Below are 20,879 nucleotides of genomic sequence, written 5' to 3' on the forward strand. Positions count from 1 at the left end.
AATATAAAGTTTAAAATTAAAATTATTAAATTATGATTGCAATCTTTATTCATTGGTAACAAATTTAATTTCACCGTTTTGTTTGCCAATAGTAGCAGTTTTAAAACATGAGTTAATTTTAACTTCTATATTTTAAAGTTAAAACAGACAAAAACTCTTTACTATATTTAATGCCACATTTAGATTGGGAACTGGGAATTGTACTTAATTTGAACACCTTGATTTTCACACAATAAACAACAAATATTGCAATACCGGTTTATCTCGACTATATAGAGACAATTATAGGGTTAAGATCTGAAATAAATACATTTGGCTTAATAGTTCGTCTTCACACAATATCATCACACAAGAGCCGGTAGGGTCGTAAGCATATATATATATATATATATATATATATATATATATATATGTGTGTGTATGATCGTAAGATCTAAACAAAGAGTTCTGTGGTGTAACAAGAACCACATACATATCTATGGTAACCGTCTCCATGGTTTCAAAGTAGACGCTTCAGCTCTCGTCAGTTCTTGTTGGGATATGTAGTTCTTTTTAGGCGCGAACTCATGATGCGTCAGTTTGCGTAAACTACAAAACCCACAATTCCATTGCTGGGCTTAAAGTTTCTCACAAAATTTTTGGTTATCCTACACTGTAAATTGCTGCTACGTACACTTTACAAACATGTGAAAATATATTAGATTTACTATATAGCTTACAATCCAAATGCATGCCCATGTAAGTTAGTCTACAAGCGACCATGGCATACCCCATGCACAGACCGGATATTTTTCGTTGGAAAACGACAAAGACTAAAATACCAGGCAGTAATAAGGCAAGTAAAACCTGCTTTCTCTTTTCTCACTCAGTTCTTCAAAGATTTAGCTTCGGAATAGTGTTTTTCATCGTTTACAATATCAAGCCAGAGGTATTAATCTAAATAAATGTCACACACTCAGGTTATCTTTGGTTATTAGTAATGAATAGATTTGTGGCTCAGCAGAAGGATTTAGCTCAAATGTGCAATGAAACCCCCTTCAGGTGTATCTACAAAAGAGACAGTTTAAGGTAACACGGGATATTTATCCAGGGATTAGATGTGTGAGGCCAGTGTGACTAAATATTCATATCAGTTTATGTCAAGGTCAGACATTAACAAGGCTGGAAAGCTCTTGGTTTAACCCAATGATCAGCTTATGACTGTAGAGAAGCCGGTAATACATTATAAATTCTCAGTCTACTTTGAATTGAAACAATGAGCAGAGCTGAATTCATATCTCATATTGCAGGTGCAGCTGAATGAGAATGACATAAAGCAGTGGGTGAAGGTAAGTACATTTCAATCCTTTGAATTCATGTCATGCAGAAAATTAATGCAAATGTATGTCATTGCTTGTGAAAAAGAAGTGTGCTTAATTGTATTTAATGTGCACTTGTAACATACTTGCAAATAATATAATAATCACTTGTGCACTTAAGTATCGTACTCTTTCGTGACTGTTTCTTTACACATAAGTGCACTTTTTAGTGCATTCCATAATATTTATTATTATTTATTAATTGCAGTTAACACTCCGAAAGTGTTTGAAATGTGTTTTTTACAAGGGATGCATGGTCTGTATTTATGTATATCATTTTATTTTTATAATCAAACTTTGTGTTTCATTCTTCTTAGAGGGTGGAGAAGGCTTCAGAGTTTGCTGTAGCTGAGGTGTTTTCCATCAAGAAACCATGTGGTGGTAAAAACAGAATGGCGCTGCAGACAGTAGAGCAGCTACAGGATCATGATGATGCATACAGTGAAGGTAATATTTAACAAATTAATATTCAGCACTTTATGCATGTGCAGGATTTTGTAATCAGTTTTCCACAGTTCCACTTGTATTCCACAGCTCAGTCCATTCTAAGTGAATGGATGAACCAGAAGTTACGTCTAGAGCTTGAAATGGGTGATGACGAGGAGGAAGAGGAGATGGAAGAATCCAAACAACTTGTTAAATCCAATCCACAATCCAGCTATAATAACTTTGATGGTACACATGAAATGAAGAAAGCACCTTCTTTGTTTTTCTGAAGTTTACCTTAAAAATTCCATGAAATCTAGACAAGTAGTGTTATTTATATAGTATAATAATATTTCTTAATATTTTCAATTAGCTTTTATTTTTATATTTCCAGTTTTAATTTAAGTTTTAGTAATTTTATATGTGCTTTAGTCATTTTTATTTGTTTTTTATATTTCTGTATAACTTAACTTTCATGGTTCAAGATTCAGTTCAGGGTTATTATAGTTAAATACAACTAAAATTAAAAAAACTAAAAGAAGAAAAAATGATTTTACTTGAAAAAAATAAATAAATCAGCTTGTTGCCAAAGCAACATCTCATTTTAATTTAGTTTAACTTGGCACTAAAATGACTAAAACTGAAATAAAAATGAATGTAAAAAACCTACTAAAAATGACAAAAATTACTACAAATTGAAAAAAAAAAAAAAAAGAATAATATTAATAAATAATAAATTCTATTTCAGTTACCAAATACATTTTTATTAGTTAATAATAATTTATTAGTTTTTCATTTGTTTTAGTTAACATTAAAAACACTGATCTAATCCTGAGTTTGTCTATTATTATTAGACATGTACTTTCACCTAGCACAGGAAGAGGAGAACACTGTAGTGCACAATATTCTCCAGGACCTGATGGATACCGAGGTTTTGGACTTGGGGATAGTGGAGGACCTTAACTCTGATCAGAATAAGAAGAGATGGAGGGACCCTAGCATTACCATGGAGGTGCGTCACAAGCAGGTGAAGGACAACCGCATGCGCCGAGACGCTGAACGTAACAAACTGCGAAAAGAAAAGGAGGCGCTAAGGGAGGCACGAGAGGATGCATGGCAACTGGAAAAGGAGAAGCAGCGAAAGAAGAGGCTGGAGGCACGCAGACAGGAAGAACTGACCCAGCAGGAGATGATTCGCCTACGCAGAGAGATGGAGGAGAAGAGGAGTGTGGAGCAGCTTGCACGAAACATGTACAACAACCACAAGAGTATTTGGGCACTCTAGCCACAATTAAAAATGTATGAATGTCAAAATAAAAGCACACTAATTATGCTAAACCTTTTTTCACAACTAACTCCACTTTGCATCTTTACCGCTCACAATGTGATTTTTAGTTAATGTATGAGGTCAGTTAGGGACTAAAAATCACCATGTGAGCGCTCATAGGCGAGCCTGATCAAAGCACCATGGGGCTTTGGGACACAAACATCCCACTATATCCACTGCAGTTGTTCTAATAATATATGCATGATTATTTAACTTTTTATTTTCCCTCATTTGCTGTTTTAGGACAAGACCATTGGTGAAAAGTAGCCTAGTTAGAAGGATCTGGTCGTATATTTATTCAGACTAAATTTCCACATTTCTCAATGCTTGAGGCCCATATTTTTGTGTTTTGTTTTTTTTCCTTGAAAAGCGCATTTATCCTTTTTTTTTATGTCACTTAGTCACTTATTCAATGCAATCACGTTAATACATTTTAATTGTGGTTTAAGTGTCCAGATACTTTTAGGGCAATTATGTTATTTTCTAATTTAAATGGCATTCAGATTTTTGAAGAGATGATTGCGTGACATTTTTTAATTTCAATATTGAACAGGGAGAGGGAAATGCTTCAGAAACAAAGGGCCACTGAAAACTCTCTCATTCCAAAACATCACAATTCCACACAGAAAAAAGACCTTCAACTTAAGCTGAAGAAGCTGGAAGCCAAAGTTCACCTTCTCAGTTTGCAGGTTAGAAGACATTATAGTTTAATTATATTGTATGCAATACATTCTTATGGTTTTGACTGGTTGCAATGCATATATGTTTTAGTGCATGCACAGGCATTTTACAGCATGGTACTCTGTGATATTGGAAAGACGGGTGCGCATGGGCAAAGCAGCGGCGCTGTGTGATTGGAGGAGGCAGCTGAGAGCGTGGCGAGCATGGCGGGCTCTGGTCTGGGCCAGAAGAGAGGAGAAAGAGGCTGAAAGGACTGAAGAGGAGCTAAGACTGGAGCACAGGCAGGAGAGCTCAATTTAGAAAAGCCTTTCACTCAATTTAGAAAAACCTTTCACTAAACATAGGGCTTAAACAGCCTGATAGACATTTGAAAGAAATGCAATGCTCTAAACGATTAGACTAAAAGAGCATGTTAATTGCTTAATTAAAGGTTAATTAAAGGCTTTAATTCATGTTGGCAGTCAGACTGGTTTTAAGTCATATCTGTCTTTCCCACAGGCACTGTCAGCAGGCAGTGGAGAGTGACCGCAGGAGGCTTTTGAGGCGCTGCCTCGGTGATTGGCGTGTGTGGTGTCAAGTAGAACGTCATCGCAAGGAGCTTCTCCAACAACAAGAAGAAACTCGACGGAAAATGGCTGCTTTGATCAATGCGGCAGCATCTGGGAAACTAGGGGCAGAAAAATCTCCACCAGTTACTAATCCACCTGAAACACTCAGTCCAACAGAAAACATCAGCCATCAGGTAAGGACATATACTGTAAGATTTTTAATTCTGATTAAACTATTACACAAACCCTCTTCATTCCACCACAGGATGTGGCAGCAGCTCCAGAAATCACTTCACCAACTGCACAAGCTACTATCAAGACTGGCCGTTCAGAGGCCCCGCCCACTCAGGCCTGGCAGGTGACGCGTCGTCATGCCGCTCTCTCATTGGCCGAGCTACAACAGGCCCGTCAGGGGCAACAGCATCAGACCTCCCGAAGTGGAAATGCAGAGCTTAACGCTGGACAGTTCAAGCACCGCCATGCGGCCCTGCAGCAAACCGTAGCTGAGCAGAGGCGTCTTCTGAAAGAGCAACAGGAGCAGATTCAGCATCTGCAAGAGAGACAGAACATTCTGGAACTGAGGCATGAGGCAGAGAAAACGGCACTGTTGGCAACAGGTCCTTCTGGAGCTACAAATACATGCCGTCCACCTAAACCCAACACAGAGACAGCTAAAGGAATTACAGAAAAACCCTCAAGGTACTATCCAGGTACCCTGTCTGGGACATATTTCACCCCAAAATCAAAATGTATATATATATTTTTTTTTTTGCAAAAAGACAATCAAACCCCCATATACCAAAGTCTTTCTCATTAGTGTAATACATTAATGAAAATCACAAAATGTTTCTAAATATTTGAATTGATTAAATTAAATAATAAATTAAAATAAAAAATGATTGATTGATATACACTTACAGTTTTACAAATGTGTTACTTTATATATACTTAAAATATATTTATATAAAAACTTATAAAATATATTAATATTACAGTAGGAAATTCACTTATATTCAGCAAAAATGTTAAATCGATCAAAAGTTACTTTTATAATTTTTTATAATATATTTTATATTATATTTATATTATATTATATATTTAATTTTATATTATTTATAATATAATATACATTTATAATTGCTAATAAAATGTATTTAATAAATATATTAACAAATGCTGTTCTTTTGAACTTTCTGTTCATCAAAGAATCATGAAAATGTATCACATTTTATTAAAAATATTAAGCACCACTTCTGAAGGATCATGTGAAGTATAAGTGGAAAACAATTATTTTCAGTTATAATAATATTTCACAATATTACGGTCTGTTTTCACTCTATTTTTGATCGAATAAATGCAGCTTTGGTTAAGATGAGACATTTTTCAGAAACATAAAAAAAACAGATTTTGATCGGTAGTGTGTTATATACAAAATTTAATATTATTATTTTTATTGCATAGTATTTATTTTTATTTATTACTTTGAGAAATAGAGTTTTGTGCATTACAGTAGGCTGCTATTTAACTATTTAAATGTGCACAAGTTGCATTAAAATAATGCAAAAAAAATATTAAAGTAGGTATCATTTTCTTTGTGAAACATCTTTTTTTTTTTTTTTTTTTTTTATATGGGATGAAATATGACCCTGACGTTTCCTTTATAGTTTCTTCGCATGAAGAGAACAGAATAAATATAATAAATCTGTCTCCTCAGGCACCAGAGTGGATCAGAATGTAATACTGGCTTGTTTCATGTACTCAATGTAATCCCTCTAGATTTTACCAAAGGGTCACTTCCCACAGCTGTTCTATCCGTGTGCTCGCGTGGGAGACACAATGTTTGTTATTAGTCACAATTTCACAAAGATATTCATTCTCCTTACAATCCCAGAACAAAGAGTGCCTCGGGGGAAAACGCCAGCAGCCACATCAACCAAACAGCATCTCTGCATCGTGCAGCGCTTCCCCATCCTGCAGTACAAGGTCAGTCACACACATACACAATCCAGCAGTTGGAAAACTGTCACTATGGTGTTTCCAAGCATGGAAAATGCCCTAGTTTTAAATCCTCTCTGATACTGAATGCATTGAATACAGCACACAATCGCTATACACTCATAATCCACTTGTGCATCTACGGTATATGTAAACCATGAACAATGCCAAAATAAAACAATGCCAAAACCACACAATGGCTCCTCCATGTGTTAAAACCTTAAGCTTCGTTGTTATTGAATACATAGTCGTATTTGTTCAATCATCAGTGGTATCTGAGGGAGTTTGTGCACATGGTCGCGTCTCTCAGCGGGTGGTTGTTAACAGCCTCCGTGAATCAACGTCTTGCTGAGTTACAGGCCCTGTTGACTCATCAATGACATCCACTATTTTTGATATTATCATTCAATCTGTGAGGCAGACTGTCCTGGCCTTGGCAATAACCAATTAGATTTTTCTCACAATGAAAAACTGACAAGGCAATGTCCTGCTCAGATCTGATGCAAAATGTTTCCTCAGCAAATGAGAGGTCAAGTTTTGCTAACACAGCCAGTTGTACATGTTGATTGTGTAATCAACTGTTTTTCCACCTCCTACACATACATTACTGTTAAAATGAAGTATAAATTAATAAGAAAAGTCAATTTTTATTAAAAATATTTTTTACATTTAATTTAGTCATTTTCTTTTCAGTTAAGCTTCACAGTTAAGCTTGAATTTTCAGAACTGACTATTTTTCCACGTATAAAAACACTACATGTATGCTATTTTTAAATTTATAATAAAATGTTTAAATTTACCAGAAAAGCAAAGAATGTTTGAATATATTTTTCCCATTTAATTTAGTAATTTTCTGATTCAGGTGAACTTCACCGCTGGTGAGTTTGTATTTTCAAAACTGATTTCTTTTTTTTTTTCTTAAAAACACTACTATTATTACTTTTATAAAAAAGTCTACTTTTATTAAATACCTTTATTTATTTATATATATATATATATATATATATATATATATATATATATATATTTATTTATTTATTTTTATCTTGCTGTTGAACTTCACATTGGTCAGCTTTTCAGAACTGATTCATTTTCCCTCCACTAAAAAAAATTTGTATATTAAGGTTAAGTAATTATATATTATATAAAGTAATTATATATTATCAGCATGCAACTCGCATGCTGACTGCAGGAATGTCCACCAGAGCTGTTGCCTGTGTATTGAATGTTCATTTCTCTACCATAAGCCATCTCCAAAGGCGTTTCAGAGAATTTGACAGTTCATCCAACCGGCCTCACAACCACAGACCACGTGTAACCACACCAGCCCAGGACCTCCACATCCAGCATCTTCACCTCCAAGATCGTCTGAGACCAGCCACCCGCACAGCTGCTGCAACAATCGGTTTGCATAACCAAAGAATTTCTGCACAAATGTCAGAAACCATCTCAGGGAAGCTCATCTGCATGCTCGTCGTCCTCATCGGGGTCTTGACCTGACAGCAGTTCGTCGTCGTAACCGACTTGAGGGGGCAAATGTTCACATTCGATGGCGTCTGGCACTATGGAGAGGTGTTCTCTTCACGGATGAATCCCGGTTTTCACTGTACAGAGCAGACAGCAGACAGCATGTATGGCATCATGTGGGTGAGCGGTTTGCTGATGTCAACATTGTGGATCGAGTGGCTGATGGTGGCGGTGGGGTTATGGTATGGACAGGCGTATGTTATGGACAACGAACACAGGTGCATTTTATTGATGGCATTTTGAATGCACAGCGATACCATGACGAGATCCTGAAGCCCATTGTTGTGCCATTCATCCACGACCATCACCTCATGTTGCAGCATAATAATGCACGGCCCCATGTTGCAAGGATCTGTAAACAATTCCTGGAAGCTGAAAACATCCCAGTTCTTGCATGGCCAGCATACTCACCGGAAATGTCACCCATTGAGCATGTTTGGGATGCTTTGGATCGGTGTATACGACAGCGTGTTCCAGTTCCTGCCAATATCCAGCAACTTCACACAGCCCTTGAAGAGGAGTGGACCAACATTCCACAGGCCACAATCAACAACCTGATTAACTCTATGCAAAGGAGATGGCAAATGGTGGTCACATCAGATACTGACTGGTTTTCGGACCCCCCCAATACAGTAAAACTGCACATTTTAGAGTGGCCTTTTATTGTGGCCAGCCTAAGGCACACCTGTGCAATAATCATGCTGTTTAATCAGCATCTTGATATGCCACATCTGTGAGGTGGATGGATTATCTCGGCAAAGGAGAAGTGCTCACTAACACAGATTTAGACAGATTTGTGAACAATATTAGAGAGAAATAGGCCTTTTGTGTACATGAGTTCAGCTCATGAAAAATGGGGGCAATAACAAAAGTGTTGCGTTTATAATTTTGTTCAGTGTGTGTATATATATATATATATATATATATATATATATATATATATATATATATATATATATATATATATATATATATATATATATATATATACATACATACATACATACAGTGGGTACGGAAAGTATTCAGACCCCCTTAATGTTTTTACTCTGTTATATTGCAGCCATTTGCTAAAATCATTTAAGTTCATTTTTTTCCTCATTAATGTACACACAGCACCCCATATTGACAGAAACACAGAATTGTTGACATTTTCGCAGATTTATTAAAAAAGAAAAACTGAAATATCACATGGTCCTAAGTATTCAGAGCCTTTGCTCAGTATTTAGTAGAAGCACCCTTTTGAGCTAATACAGCCATGAGTCTTTTTGGGAAAGATGCAACAAGTTTTTCACACCTGGATTTGGGGATCCTCTGCCATTCCTCCTTGCAGATCCTCTCCAGTTCTGTCAGGTTGGATGGTAAACGTTGGTGGACAGCCATTTTTAGGTCTCTCCAGAGATGCTCAATTTCGTCCAGGATATCCCTGTACTTGGCTGCATTCATCTTTCCTTCGATTGCAACCAGTCGTCCTGTCCTGAAAAACACCCCCACAGCATGATGCTGCCACCACCATGCTTCACTGTTGGGACTGTATTGGACAGGTGATGAGCAGTGCTTAGTTTTCTCCACACATACCGCTTAGAATTAAGGCCAAAAAGTTCTATCTTGGTCTCATCAGACCAGAGAATCTGATTTCTCACCATCTTGGAGTCCTTCAGGTGTTTTTTTGTGTCTTTCACTGAGGAGAGGCTTCCGTCGGGCCACTCTGCCATAAAGCCCCGACTGGTGGAGGGCTGCAGTGATGGTTGACTTTCTACAACTTTCTTCCATCTCCTGACTGCATCTCTGGAGCTCAGCCACAGTGATCTTTGGGTTCTTCTTTACCTCTCTCACCCCCGATAGCTCAGTTTGGCCGGACGGCCAGCTATAAGAAGGGTTCTGGTCGTCCCAAACATCATCCATTTAAGGATTATGGAGGCCACTGTGCTCTTAGGAACCTTAAGTGCAGCAGAATTTTTTTTGTAACCTTGGCCAGATCTGTGCCTTGCCACAATCCTGTCTCTGAGCTCTTCAGGCAGTTCCTTTGACCTCATGATTCTCATTTGCTCTGACATGCACTGTGAGCTGTAAGGTCTTATATATATATACAGGTGTGTGGCTTTCCTAATCAAGTCCAGTCAGTATAATCAAAAACAGCTGGACTCAAATGAAGGTGTAGAACCATCTCAAGGATGATCAGAAGAAATGGACAGCACCCGAGTTAAATATATGAGTGTCACAGCAAAGGGTCTGAATACTTAGGACCATGTGATATTTCAGTTTTTCTTTTTTAATAAATCTGCAAAAATGTCAACAATTCTGTGTTTTTCTATCAATATGGGGTGCTGTGTGTACATTGAGGAAAAAAAATGAACTTAAATGATTTTAGAAAATGGCTGCAATATAACAAAGAGTGAAAAATTTAAGGGGGTCTGAATACTTTCCGTACCCACTGTGTATGTGTATATATATATATATATATATATATAGTATACCAACTAGCTAAGTATTTATGAGAGGAAAAATGATTAAATAATAAAAAAAACAGGGGAATGTGCTACATACAGTGTATTTTCCCCATATTTTAAATATCTATATTCTAAAACTTTTTTGTCACTTTTGGTGCCATTTTTGCCTCAAGCCATGGTGAATTTCTGATTGAAATACATGACTTAACTGGTGAAATGACAATGAGATTCTCAGTAAAATCAGTCGGTGTGATACGGGGCACCATCTTGAATACAAATGCAAGCAACACAAACAAACTTGTACCAAAGAATCTGATTAAAAGGTCAGAAGAAAATGCTACAGAACTTCACAATGACCCTTTAATCTGGCCCTTTACTGATGTCTCGGTCCCCCACCAACTCTGTCTGTCACTTTCCTTTTTTTATGTTTCATTCAGCTATGGAGGAACGAGCACGGCAGCGTGCCGAGCGCAGGAGAGAGATAGAGGAGCGGAGGAGACAGAAGCAGGAGGAGAAACTGGTAAGACGTGCCACTCTTCAAGCAGAGAAATGTGTGAATGTGATTAAACAAATCTCAGCTTTTTTGTTCTGTAGGCTCAAATGAAGGCAGCTGAGGACGAAAGACTCAGAGCTGAGGAAGAGGAGAAACTAAAGGAGATAGAGAGCAAGAAGGAAGAGAAGAGGGAGCAAAGAAAGGTGTGCGGTCAAACACATTATCATGGGTTTTACATAATTGGATTGTTACTTTTAATTGTTAATGCTATGGATGTGAGTGATAGCTCAGATTATTGAGGAGAGGGGTGTGTTTACTTTTTTTTAAGTAGGTGTTATAATGTCCAGCTTTTTTTGAATGATGAAATGGGTGGAAATAATCCCAAGCCTATCTAGGAAGAAAATGTTAACCTGAAAATACATAATTTAACATCACTGAATCAATCTGAATACATGCATTTATACCAACAAGACACATTTTTATGAGTTAAATCAGGCAGAAATTATGGTAGCCCATTTTCACCACAGAATAGGAAAATAAAAAAGGTAATTGAGACTTTTCATCTCAAAATTCTCATTTTATTCTTGCGATTCTGAGTTTATATCTCACAATTCACTAAGACTTTTGTTAGATAGGAATTTGCAAATCTGAAGAAGAAAAGTCTGATATGTGAGAGAAAGTCACAATTACCGTTTTCATTCCATGAGGGAAACAAAGAACAGAATTGTAAGATATAAAATCAAAATTCAGACTTGCTAGTTTATATCTTGCAGTTCTGTGTTTATCCCACAATTCAGTCTTTGTTTCTGACAGTTCTGAGAAAAAAAGTCAGAACCGCGAGAAATAAACTGAATTGTGAGATAAAAAGTCACAATTACCTTTTTTAAATTCTGTGTTGGAAACAGGCTTGCATAAGAAATAGCTCTTTAAGTTAACAATTGTAAGTTGACTTTTTACATTGCAGAATACCAGCATGTAACCACCCAGAACACCCTAGGAACTGATTAGCAGTATGCTAAAAACCACTCAAAATAACAATGTAGCACTGTGAAAAGGAGTTTTGCATAAGCAAGTGCATCTATAAAATGCAAAAATGTTAATGTATTCCTCATGTTTATGCACACAGCCTTCACTTTGTAAGTTTTATGTAACTTGTGTGTGTTAATGTGAACTTAGAGGGAACTTGAGAAACAGAAGAGAGCAGAACGGGAACAGGAAATGTCAAATCGGGCGGCCCAGCACTACCTCAGAACCCTGTTACTGCGCCGAGGCCTGGCACCATGGAAAAGCCTGCTGGAGCAAAGCCATGTCAACACACAGGTCAGCGCTACCGCAAACACACACGGCCTACAGTAACAACGCAGGCCGTTCGCCTGCTTTCCTGTCAAACACTCCCACTCTCAATTATTCATCCAAAGAGTTATGGGCAGCTCACACACAGACAGGAAGACCAGCTGTTGCCTTGCATTAACTCTTGGTCCATTCCCCAAATTTTAATGATGTTTACAGTATACTGTTGCGTTTCCACCTGGCTAACCACCTGTTTTCGAAATAAATTAACAGAGAGCGGATATCTGAGATTCAGGAGGGAGATGGAATGACTGAGAGGGAAAGATTGACAAGGACAGAGACACAAAGAGAGAAACAGAATGGCTTTGAATTCAGAATATGCATTGTTGTTTAGCTATTGATCCACATCCATGAAAGCAAAAACCGCAAGGTCCAATTAGTTGCAAAAATAGCATGTGCGTCTATAACATCTTAACAGTACCAACAGGAAATCGCCGGGGAAAGTTTGCAATCCATAAATGCCATGGGAATGTATGAGATGATGACGGACTTAATTAAAGCAGTTATTTATGTTCGGGTGCTTTCGCCTTTTTGGTCTCTTCCAGAGAGCGGTGGATCATTACACACTGGCTCTGCAGAGACGCTGCTTCTGCTCCTGGCTTCAGTCTGTGGATGAGGCCCATGCAGAGAGAGAGGCCAGCGCCAACCAGCTGTATCACCGGATCTTACTTCAGAGGGCTGTGTGTAGCTGGAAAAGGGTAAAACGCCACACACACATAGTCTGATAGGAAACTGTGAGGGATTAAAAAAGCTTCAGGTTTTCTGTTTTTCATTTCTGTAGTGAACTTCTTGTTGACTTTTAAATAAATAATTTCATTCATTTGTCATAAATTAAATATTATTTATTCATCATTTTAATATACTAATTTTAATATTAAGATTTATTTAAAAATAGTCTTTTAAAATAAATATGCAGACATTTGTAGACATTTTTACATATAAAATTATTTATAATGTAATTAATTTTTTTAAAAATTAATATTCAATTAAAAAAATTGAAGTCGATATAGCCAAAAGTGTCTTATTGACTTCTAAATTAATTGATACATTTATAACAAATTAAATGATGTATTTAGTCATAATTTTAATATTCATTACTTTAATCTTAATATTTATTTAAAGCTCTTATCAATTTAGTGTTTATAAATATAGAGGTTTATATTTATTCATAGACGTGTCATTGTATTGTTTATAATAAATGTAATTAAAAATGAGACATTTTAATTTCTATAATAAAATTATTTACCATCCAATAATAAGTTTTAGTAAATTAACTTTACTAATAAATAAATTAAATATTTATTATTCATTCAGTTTCTTAACTTTTATAATAATTTAAATTATAAATACAAAATAAATATGAATTAATAGAAGAACAATATATATTTTGTAAATACATATTTACTTATAGAGAATCTATGGACAATAATTGTATTACTTATAATAAATAATTTCAAATAAGTTATTACATTCATATAAATAAAAATGTATCATTTATTATCTTTACATTTTCTAAAGAAATTATCAGTTGTGCTTCCCCACCAGGGTTTCTTGCTCTGTGGTTTCTTACTGGTCCAAGCAAAAAGAACTTACCGTCAGTTTAATTAATTCATTAATTTACTTATCCTTAATTATGAGCAATTATCTATGTTTGATTTCAATTCTCACCAGTTAAAAGATCTGCGCTTTATACTGGAAGCACGAGCCGAGCGGTTTCATAGGACACGGACCCAGAGGAAGGTGTTGACGGTCCTGCTGGATCACGCTACAGAGCAGCGAATCACAGCCTGGGACAATGAGCAACGGGCAGAGGAGCACAGCAGCAGGTCAGCACGTCATTCATTGTGACAGTTTTACTGCACCATAAGGCCAAACATCCTTTCTAAAGATACTGAAGATAGTAGAAAAAGAAATGTATGGGTTAAGAATTTTCAGTATTTAGAAAAAAGAAAATGTTTGCTGACTTTGGTTCTCTGGACTTTGTAGGAAAGCTGTCAAGAAGTGTTTTGCTGGCTGGAGGCGACTTCCTGTTGTCTTGCGAGAAGAGAAGGAAAGAGAGGCACGCAGAGAGCAGCTCAGACGTAAAGTGGCGGAGATTTTGCCTGACTTCCACTCCTCGCCCATTGACTCCCTGTGGCGCTCCATAAATCCTCTTTAACAGCACACACACAGGATTTACATTGAAAACATCTGCAGCTTGACGAGCCTCCGTGTTTAATCATTTTACGCTCGTTTATTTTTCCATGCTACAGTTTAATTGAACAACTTGTAGAATGAAATGAAATGCATTACATTATAAAACTGTCTCACATGAGACAAATAAACATCCAGATTCTGAAGTGCTTCTCAGCTGTTTCTTTAGAAGGCATTTAATGAAAGGAAAACAACTCTGATTCAAAAACGCTGCGATAATTCATGCACATCAAAATGCAGCTGGATGGTACATGCCACAGATTTGTCCCCAGTTGATGCAAATGAAAAGAAAATACACACACAGGCACAAAGACCTCGAATAACAAACATGAAGCTCAACATAAAACATTCATACTGAGATGACAGCTTTAAAGCTGTGTGCTGTCTGGATATAGATGCAGTGTTGCATCACTTCTGATGTCTCAAAAAGGCACTAAATAAGGCTTAATTCTGAATGTGCATTGACATAAGACACACTTTGGAGTTGAGAGAACAAATATTAAACAAATCCATAATTGGTCCAATTAGCAGTGAATGTAAACCAGAAATGCATGATTTATGTAATCAATGGAGGGAAATATATTTCATCATATATTTCTTAATACTTCATTAATTCTCATTAATTAATTCTTAATATTAACCATAAAAAGTATTTTGTGAAACCTTTATAATATAGAAGTTGTGTAAACACTAACCGCACCTGAGTAATGGTGTACTTGAAATACACTGGTAGAGATGTAACATACTACAACACTGCCATCTAGTGATTCACACGACTCAACTCTTGATGAGACCTTGAGCACAATGTTTAGAGCCATAAAACTGACTCTGGAATGGATATTGAAGACATTAAGTAGCACAACATTATACTTCACTGGATTAAATATGAGCGATAATTCACTTTAAAGACCAGTTCAATTGTTTTTCCGTCAGTAGAGACTTGACAGTTGAATTTCTATACCAGATCTGATGGTTTATGGTTTGATGTCTCTGAAGCCTTGCTCATGGTCAAGAATTCAGTCCAGTTAGTACGGAAGCCTTGTGAGTAAACGCCGGTGTCGATGATCAGACCCCAGAGAAGGCTGCGAGCGGTTTTCTCTCTTAGAGCCAGACGCGCCTCTCGTTCAGTCACGTTGAAGCTGACGTTGATAAGCTGTAAGAGCAGCAGGTGCAGCAAACCTCCAGTCACGATACCGCTGTACCAGGCACAGGTGAAACACAGAGCAGAGCTGATGAAGAGAAAAACAGAGGAACAACGGGTCATTAGTTAACATACTATATTATTAATACTCTAAACAATAAAAATGCTGTTACGAACAATCATATTGAAGCTGTGTGAACCTGAGAATCCAAAGTTAAAGGTGATCCGTGTAATTTTATTCATGTTAAAGAAATCTTAACCATGTTAAAACCAATGTTGATGTTGTTAAATATAACTAAAATTACTAAAAATAATATTTCTTTGTTATTTGAGATAAAGCTGAAATAAAAATAACACTTGAAAAACTGGAAAATTCCACAATTGGAAACGTTGCCTTAGTAACTGACATAATTTATGTCAGTTACTAAGATAATTAAAAAATAATTATTTTTATTATTTAATTATGTAATTTTATTTCAAAATAATTTAAAATAAAAAATAAAATTAATACAAATTAAAAAATATATATATTTTAAAAAATTACTAAAACTGGAAAATATTAAAACAAATATACTAATAAAATTTTTACTAAAAACAATTATAATAAAAAAACTTTTAAAAATAAATACTAAAATAACACTACAGCCCACAACATTTGTCAAAGAAATAAGTGAGCAAGTGATGTAATGCTGAATTTCTCCAAATCTGTTCTGATGAAGAAACATACTCATCTACATCTTAGATGAGTGAATTTTCAGCAAATGTTCATTCATTCCTTTAACCAGTGCCATAAGCTTTGGGCAGGATTTTGTGTTTGTGTGAAGAATGGGAGATGATGTTTGGGAAAGACAAATTTGTGTTCAGTTTTTTTCCCTTAACCCTCAACAATTCTGCTGAGTACTGATATGGTGCAAATATAGTGAAGCATTTGAAGCAGCAAAGTGACTTTTTTCCCATGAATAACTAATCAACTGGAAGGAACAGAGGTGGTAAAATAGGGTCAGAACCTACTGAATTAAATGCAAGAGAAAGCATTTCTGTGAGTTTGTGTAGTTGGATCCACACCTGAACTGTTTGTAGACATCAGGACAGTAGAACAGTGCAGTCATTACATTCTGGTCGGGACACACGCTTCGAAGAACCAAACTGATCCCGTACAGCGACGTCAGCAGAAAGAAAACAAGTGTCAGAAGGAAATTGCGGTGATTGGCCTGCCCCACACAGCTGTTGATCCTTAACACAAACAAGACACCAAACTGAGATCATTTTCACATATCAGTTACACAGAGTGAAGAGAATGCAGAGGGTGAGATCACCTCACTGTCTCCATTACACATATGTTTACATGAAGAACAAGGCATTTTACAGCTCTGCTGAACACCACAAAGTCTGATTAATTCATATTAATCCATAATATATCATAAACGGACAACTAGAATGTTCTGAGATTATTTGGATTATGTGCTATACATTCAGCGCATAGCACATAAACTAACTCAACTGATACAGGAATTCTGGTCATTGTGCACTTTTTGATTCCATGAATTTTGATGAATGAAAATTTAGTTTCAGGGAAGGTAAAATTAGCATGCAGATAAGACTTCACTATGCATGCAGTATATATATATATATATATATATATATATATATATATATATATATATATATAAAAATATAATCAACAAATTAAGCACAAATACATGTCTGAATACTTTAAATAATATATGTTTTTGCACAATTAGATATTTTTCACAGTAATGAGAACTCAGAGAAAATGTGTTTAATTTTCATAAAAATATTTCACAATGCAAAAAATTTGGGGGTGAAATATGACCCAAACATACAGTTGTGGTCAGAATTATTGGAACCCTTGGTAAATATGATCAAAGAAGACTGTGAAAATTAACCTGCTTTGTTAATCCTTTTGATCTTTTATTTAAAAAATTCACAAAAAGCTAACCTTTCATTGGATAATAAGAATTTAAAATGGGGGGAAATATCATTATGAAATAAATGTTTTTCTCTGATACACATTGGTCACAATTAACGACACCTTTTTATTCAATACTTTTTGAAACCTCCATTTGTCAGTTTAACAGCTCTAAATCTTCTCCTATAATGCCTGATGAGGTTAGAGAACACCTGACAAGAGATCAGAGACCATTCCTTCATCCAGAATCACTCCAGATCCTTCAGATTCACAGCTCCATGTTGGTGCTTCTTCTCTTCAGTTCACCTCACTCATTTTCTACAGGGTTCAGGTCAGAGGACTGGAATGGCCAGCAGAAGCTTGGTTTTGTGCTCAGTGACCCATTTTTGTGTTGTTTTTGAGGTTTGTGTTTGGATTATTGTACGGTTGGAAGATCCAAACATGGCCCATTATAAGATTTCTAATAGAATCAGTCACTTATTGATTTTTTATCTGTTGGTATTTGATAGAATCCATGATGCCATGTGTCTGAACAAGATGTCCAGGACCTCCAGCAGAAATATAGGTCCACAACATCACAAATACAGCAGTATATTTCATTGTACACATGGGGTACTTTTTATCCCTATGTTCACCAAACCCATCTTGAGTGTTTGCTGCTAAAAAGCTCATTTTTTAGTTTCATCTGACCATAGAAGCCAGTCCCATATGAAGCTCCAGTCGTGTCTGATAACTGAATATGCTGGAGATTGTTTTTGGATGAGCTAGGAGAATTTTTCTTGAAATCCTCCCAAACAACATGTGGTGATGTAGGGGCTGTTTGACAATTTTGTTTTAAGGTTTTCTGACCCCGAGACTCAACTATTTTCTGCAATTCTCCAGCTGTGATCCTTGAAGAGTCTTTAGCCACTCAAACTCTCCTTCTCACTGTGCATTAGGACGATATAGACACACGTCCTCTTCCAGGCAGTTTCATTACATTTTCTGTTGATTGGAAATTCTTAATTATTGCCCTGATGGTGGAAATGGGGATTTTCACTGCTCTAGCTCTTTTCTTAAAGCCACTTCACTAATTTGTGAAGCTCAATTATCTTTTGCTGCACATCAGAAATATATTCTTTGTTTTTTCTCATTGTGATGGATGATTAAGGGAATTTGGGCTTTGTTTTCCCTCCTATTTATATTTCTGTGAAACAGGAAGCTATGGCTGGATAATTTCATGTTCATAATCACCCTAGAGTGCTCAAAATTGTGAATATGAATGGGAGTATACTTCAGAGATATTTTACTCTTAAGAATTTCTAGGGGTGCAATAATTGTGTCCAACGTGTGTTTGAGAAAAACATTTATTTCATAATGATATTTCCCCCCATTTTAAATTCTTATTATCCAATGAAAGGTTAGCTTTTTGTGAATTTTTTAAATAAAAGATCAAAAGGATTAACAAAGCAGGTTAATTTTCACAGTCTTCTTTGATCATATTTACCAAGGGTTTCAATAATTCTGACCACAACTGTATTACTGACTGGTAAAATTAACCCACAAAACAATGACTGAGACCCTCTTGAATAAGCAGTGCTTTTAAATGAACCCACCAGACACAGTGGTGGTCCAGACGCAGGATGCAGACTCCACAGATCCTGCAGTGTCCTGCTCTTGGGGGCCGCACCACTTTGCAAACGGCGCACCAGTTCCTCCTCTGAACACCCTGCTGTTCTGTCCCAGATTCACCAGTTTGTTCGTGATTGGCTATCACCACCTGGTGCTGTGCTCCATTTAGATAGGCAGCATCTACGTCAGGTGGAGGTTTGTGATAGGTCACTGTACTATGAGTGTCATTTGGATGAGGCCTGACGTAGCCCGGCCCCCTCTTAGTGATTATGAGGGAAATGACCGTAAGAGCAACACCCGACGTCACAGCGGCCAACTGGAGATGATTCACATCACCTCGAGGAACGACTTCGGTGATGAAGAGGTAGAACATGTAGAAGAGGGAGAAGAGCACGAGGCTGAGGAAGAATAACGTGCGTCCTTTCTTTCGGTGAGTGAAATAGTAGTACCAAAGGACCATGATGGGCACTGCTGTTAGCACTAAAATACCCAGCAGGTAGTGCAGAGCTGCAATGTGCAAAAAAACAGGAAGTAGTATAAGAGGGGGGATCACTGATATATCAACTTGTCGGGCTCCGGATATCCAGGGCACCCGCAGACGATCATTGATCGTGTTTATAACCCGGGACAGAGAGTCTGGACTTTGAGGCTTCTTCTTCATCCATCTGGAAAATGTTTAACATTTTAAGTCACACTCATCATTTACCCATAAACAAGTAGAAATCTATGAATCCAAAGTGCTCACCTGTCACAAGCATCATCCAAATCTTCACAGTCACAGCAACATGCTGCCATGTGACTACGTCCGCCATGACGATCGATGTACTCACAACAGCACAGAGAATCATCCTGATCTAGTGTGCGACGGCTTCTCTTCTTCATGATGGATGTCAGCCGATAAAATGAAGGTGAGGGAAGATATTGAATTCCTGTGAGGAAACCAGATTGCATGTTTATTAGATTTATATTGGTAGACAAAAATATACACTGTATTTGTCATTAATCTGGCATATCCTAGAATATCCTGTATGTAAATGGATGGGATGCACTATCTGGGACAATTTCTTCTATATGTGGTGTGTATGGTTTATAGTTTGCACATGCTTGAGTCACATTATATTAAATGGTGTGGGAATCAGTTTAAAAGTAGATTATTAATAGATCCAGGTCTGAGCATTTGAGACAGGGTTATTTATATATAACCAAAAAGCATAAAAAGCATTTTCATGATTTAAAGTAAAATATTATCTGAAATGACACATAAAAACTATAAACTTTTTATTTCTGCGTATTTTATCGGTTCATGCATTCACTAGGAATTTAACCTATGACCTTGGGTATGTATGCATGTATAAATAAAGTAAATAAGCTCCACTAGATAGATAGATAGATAGATAGATAGATAGATAGATAGATAGATAGATAAATAAATTCCACAGGTTACGCTGTGAAGTTCGTCGGATGTAAGTTAAAGTAATGAGGTTGATTGATGACACTAGAACACGTCATTCAACAAAATGACGATTATATGTATAAAAAAAATTCATACTTACAGTAGAACACATTCATATCGCAGAAGCAGTTCCTACTGTCAGTGTGAGCGCCAGCTGTTAGTCTCATTTAGTGGAACATTCGAGTGTTTTTACCCCGCTGCTGCATTATAGCTTACTTAGCCATTTACTCCACAGAAATTACGAAGAGTTGCCCAAGAAAAACTACACAAAGCAGCCCATAACTACGACGTTTACTACAAAGAGCACCAGGAAGTCGCGTAACAAACAGCAGCAGCGCACAGCACGCGCGTTTGACCGCCCTGAGTTTGTGACTGGCGAATGGAAACGGCCCTTAT

The 20,879-nt window shown here is 36.6% G+C and overlaps 2 protein-coding genes across 3 annotated transcripts; one reads left to right on the forward strand and one right to left on the reverse strand.

The window, feature by feature from the left end:
* Positions 1–601: 601 nt before the first annotated feature.
* Positions 602–14,492, forward strand: LOC306865227 (coiled-coil domain-containing protein 191-like). The gene is made up of 16 exons (XM_079409704.1): positions 602–835; positions 1,290–1,328; positions 1,676–1,805; positions 1,893–2,033; positions 2,639–3,035; positions 3,665–3,800; positions 3,883–4,073; positions 4,291–4,534; positions 4,606–5,039; positions 6,232–6,323; positions 10,750–10,832; positions 10,907–11,008; positions 11,982–12,125; positions 12,701–12,853; positions 13,827–13,981; positions 14,142–14,492. The coding sequence occupies exons 1-16, from the start codon at positions 761–763 to the stop codon at positions 14,311–14,313; spliced, it is 2,688 nt and encodes an 895-aa protein (XP_079265830.1). The 5' UTR covers positions 602–760; the 3' UTR covers positions 14,314–14,492.
* zdhhc23b (zDHHC palmitoyltransferase 23b) lies at positions 14,365–20,853 on the reverse strand. 2 transcript variants are annotated; one of them, XM_079409706.1, is made up of 5 exons: positions 20,584–20,853; positions 19,776–19,959; positions 19,015–19,695; positions 16,555–16,713; positions 14,365–15,577 (listed from the first exon to the last, which is right to left on the reverse strand). In XM_079409706.1, the coding sequence occupies exons 2-5, from the start codon at positions 19,910–19,912 to the stop codon at positions 15,304–15,306; spliced, it is 1,251 nt and encodes a 416-aa protein (XP_079265832.1). In that variant the 5' UTR covers positions 19,913–19,959; positions 20,584–20,853; the 3' UTR covers positions 14,365–15,303. The 2 variants fall into 2 exon arrangements, with proteins under 2 accessions (XP_079265832.1, XP_079265831.1); XM_079409705.1 differs by having other exon boundaries at positions 16,555–16,722.
* Between the last annotated feature and the right edge of the window lie 26 nt (positions 20,854–20,879).

This window comes from Barbus barbus (assembly GCF_936440315.1).
Source record: "Barbus barbus genome assembly, chromosome: 46".
Lineage (NCBI taxonomy): Eukaryota > Metazoa > Chordata > Actinopteri > Cypriniformes > Cyprinidae > Barbus > Barbus barbus.

Bases quoted from the DNA above. Each gene is read 5' to 3' on its own strand.
- LOC306865227 (XM_079409704.1), top strand. From the start codon at position 761: ATGGCATACCCCATGCACAGACCGGATATTTTTCGTTGGAAAACGACA. The intron at 5,040-6,231 runs GTACTATCCAGG...TTACAATCCCAG, and splicing joins ATTACAGAAAAACCCTCAAG to AACAAAGAGTGCCTCGGGGG. The intron at 13,982-14,141 runs GTCAGCACGTCA...TGGACTTTGTAG, and splicing joins GCAGAGGAGCACAGCAGCAG to GAAAGCTGTCAAGAAGTGTT.
- zdhhc23b (XM_079409705.1), bottom strand. From the start codon at position 19,912: ATGAAGAAGAGAAGCCGTCGCACACTAGATCAGGATGATTCTCTGTGC. The intron at 19,696-19,775 runs GTGAGCACTTTG...AACATTTTCCAG, and splicing joins TTGGATGATGCTTGTGACAG to ATGGATGAAGAAGAAGCCTC. The intron at 16,723-19,014 runs GTGGGTTCATTT...GTTTGTGTTAAG, and splicing joins CTGGACCACCACTGTGTCTG to GATCAACAGCTGTGTGGGGC.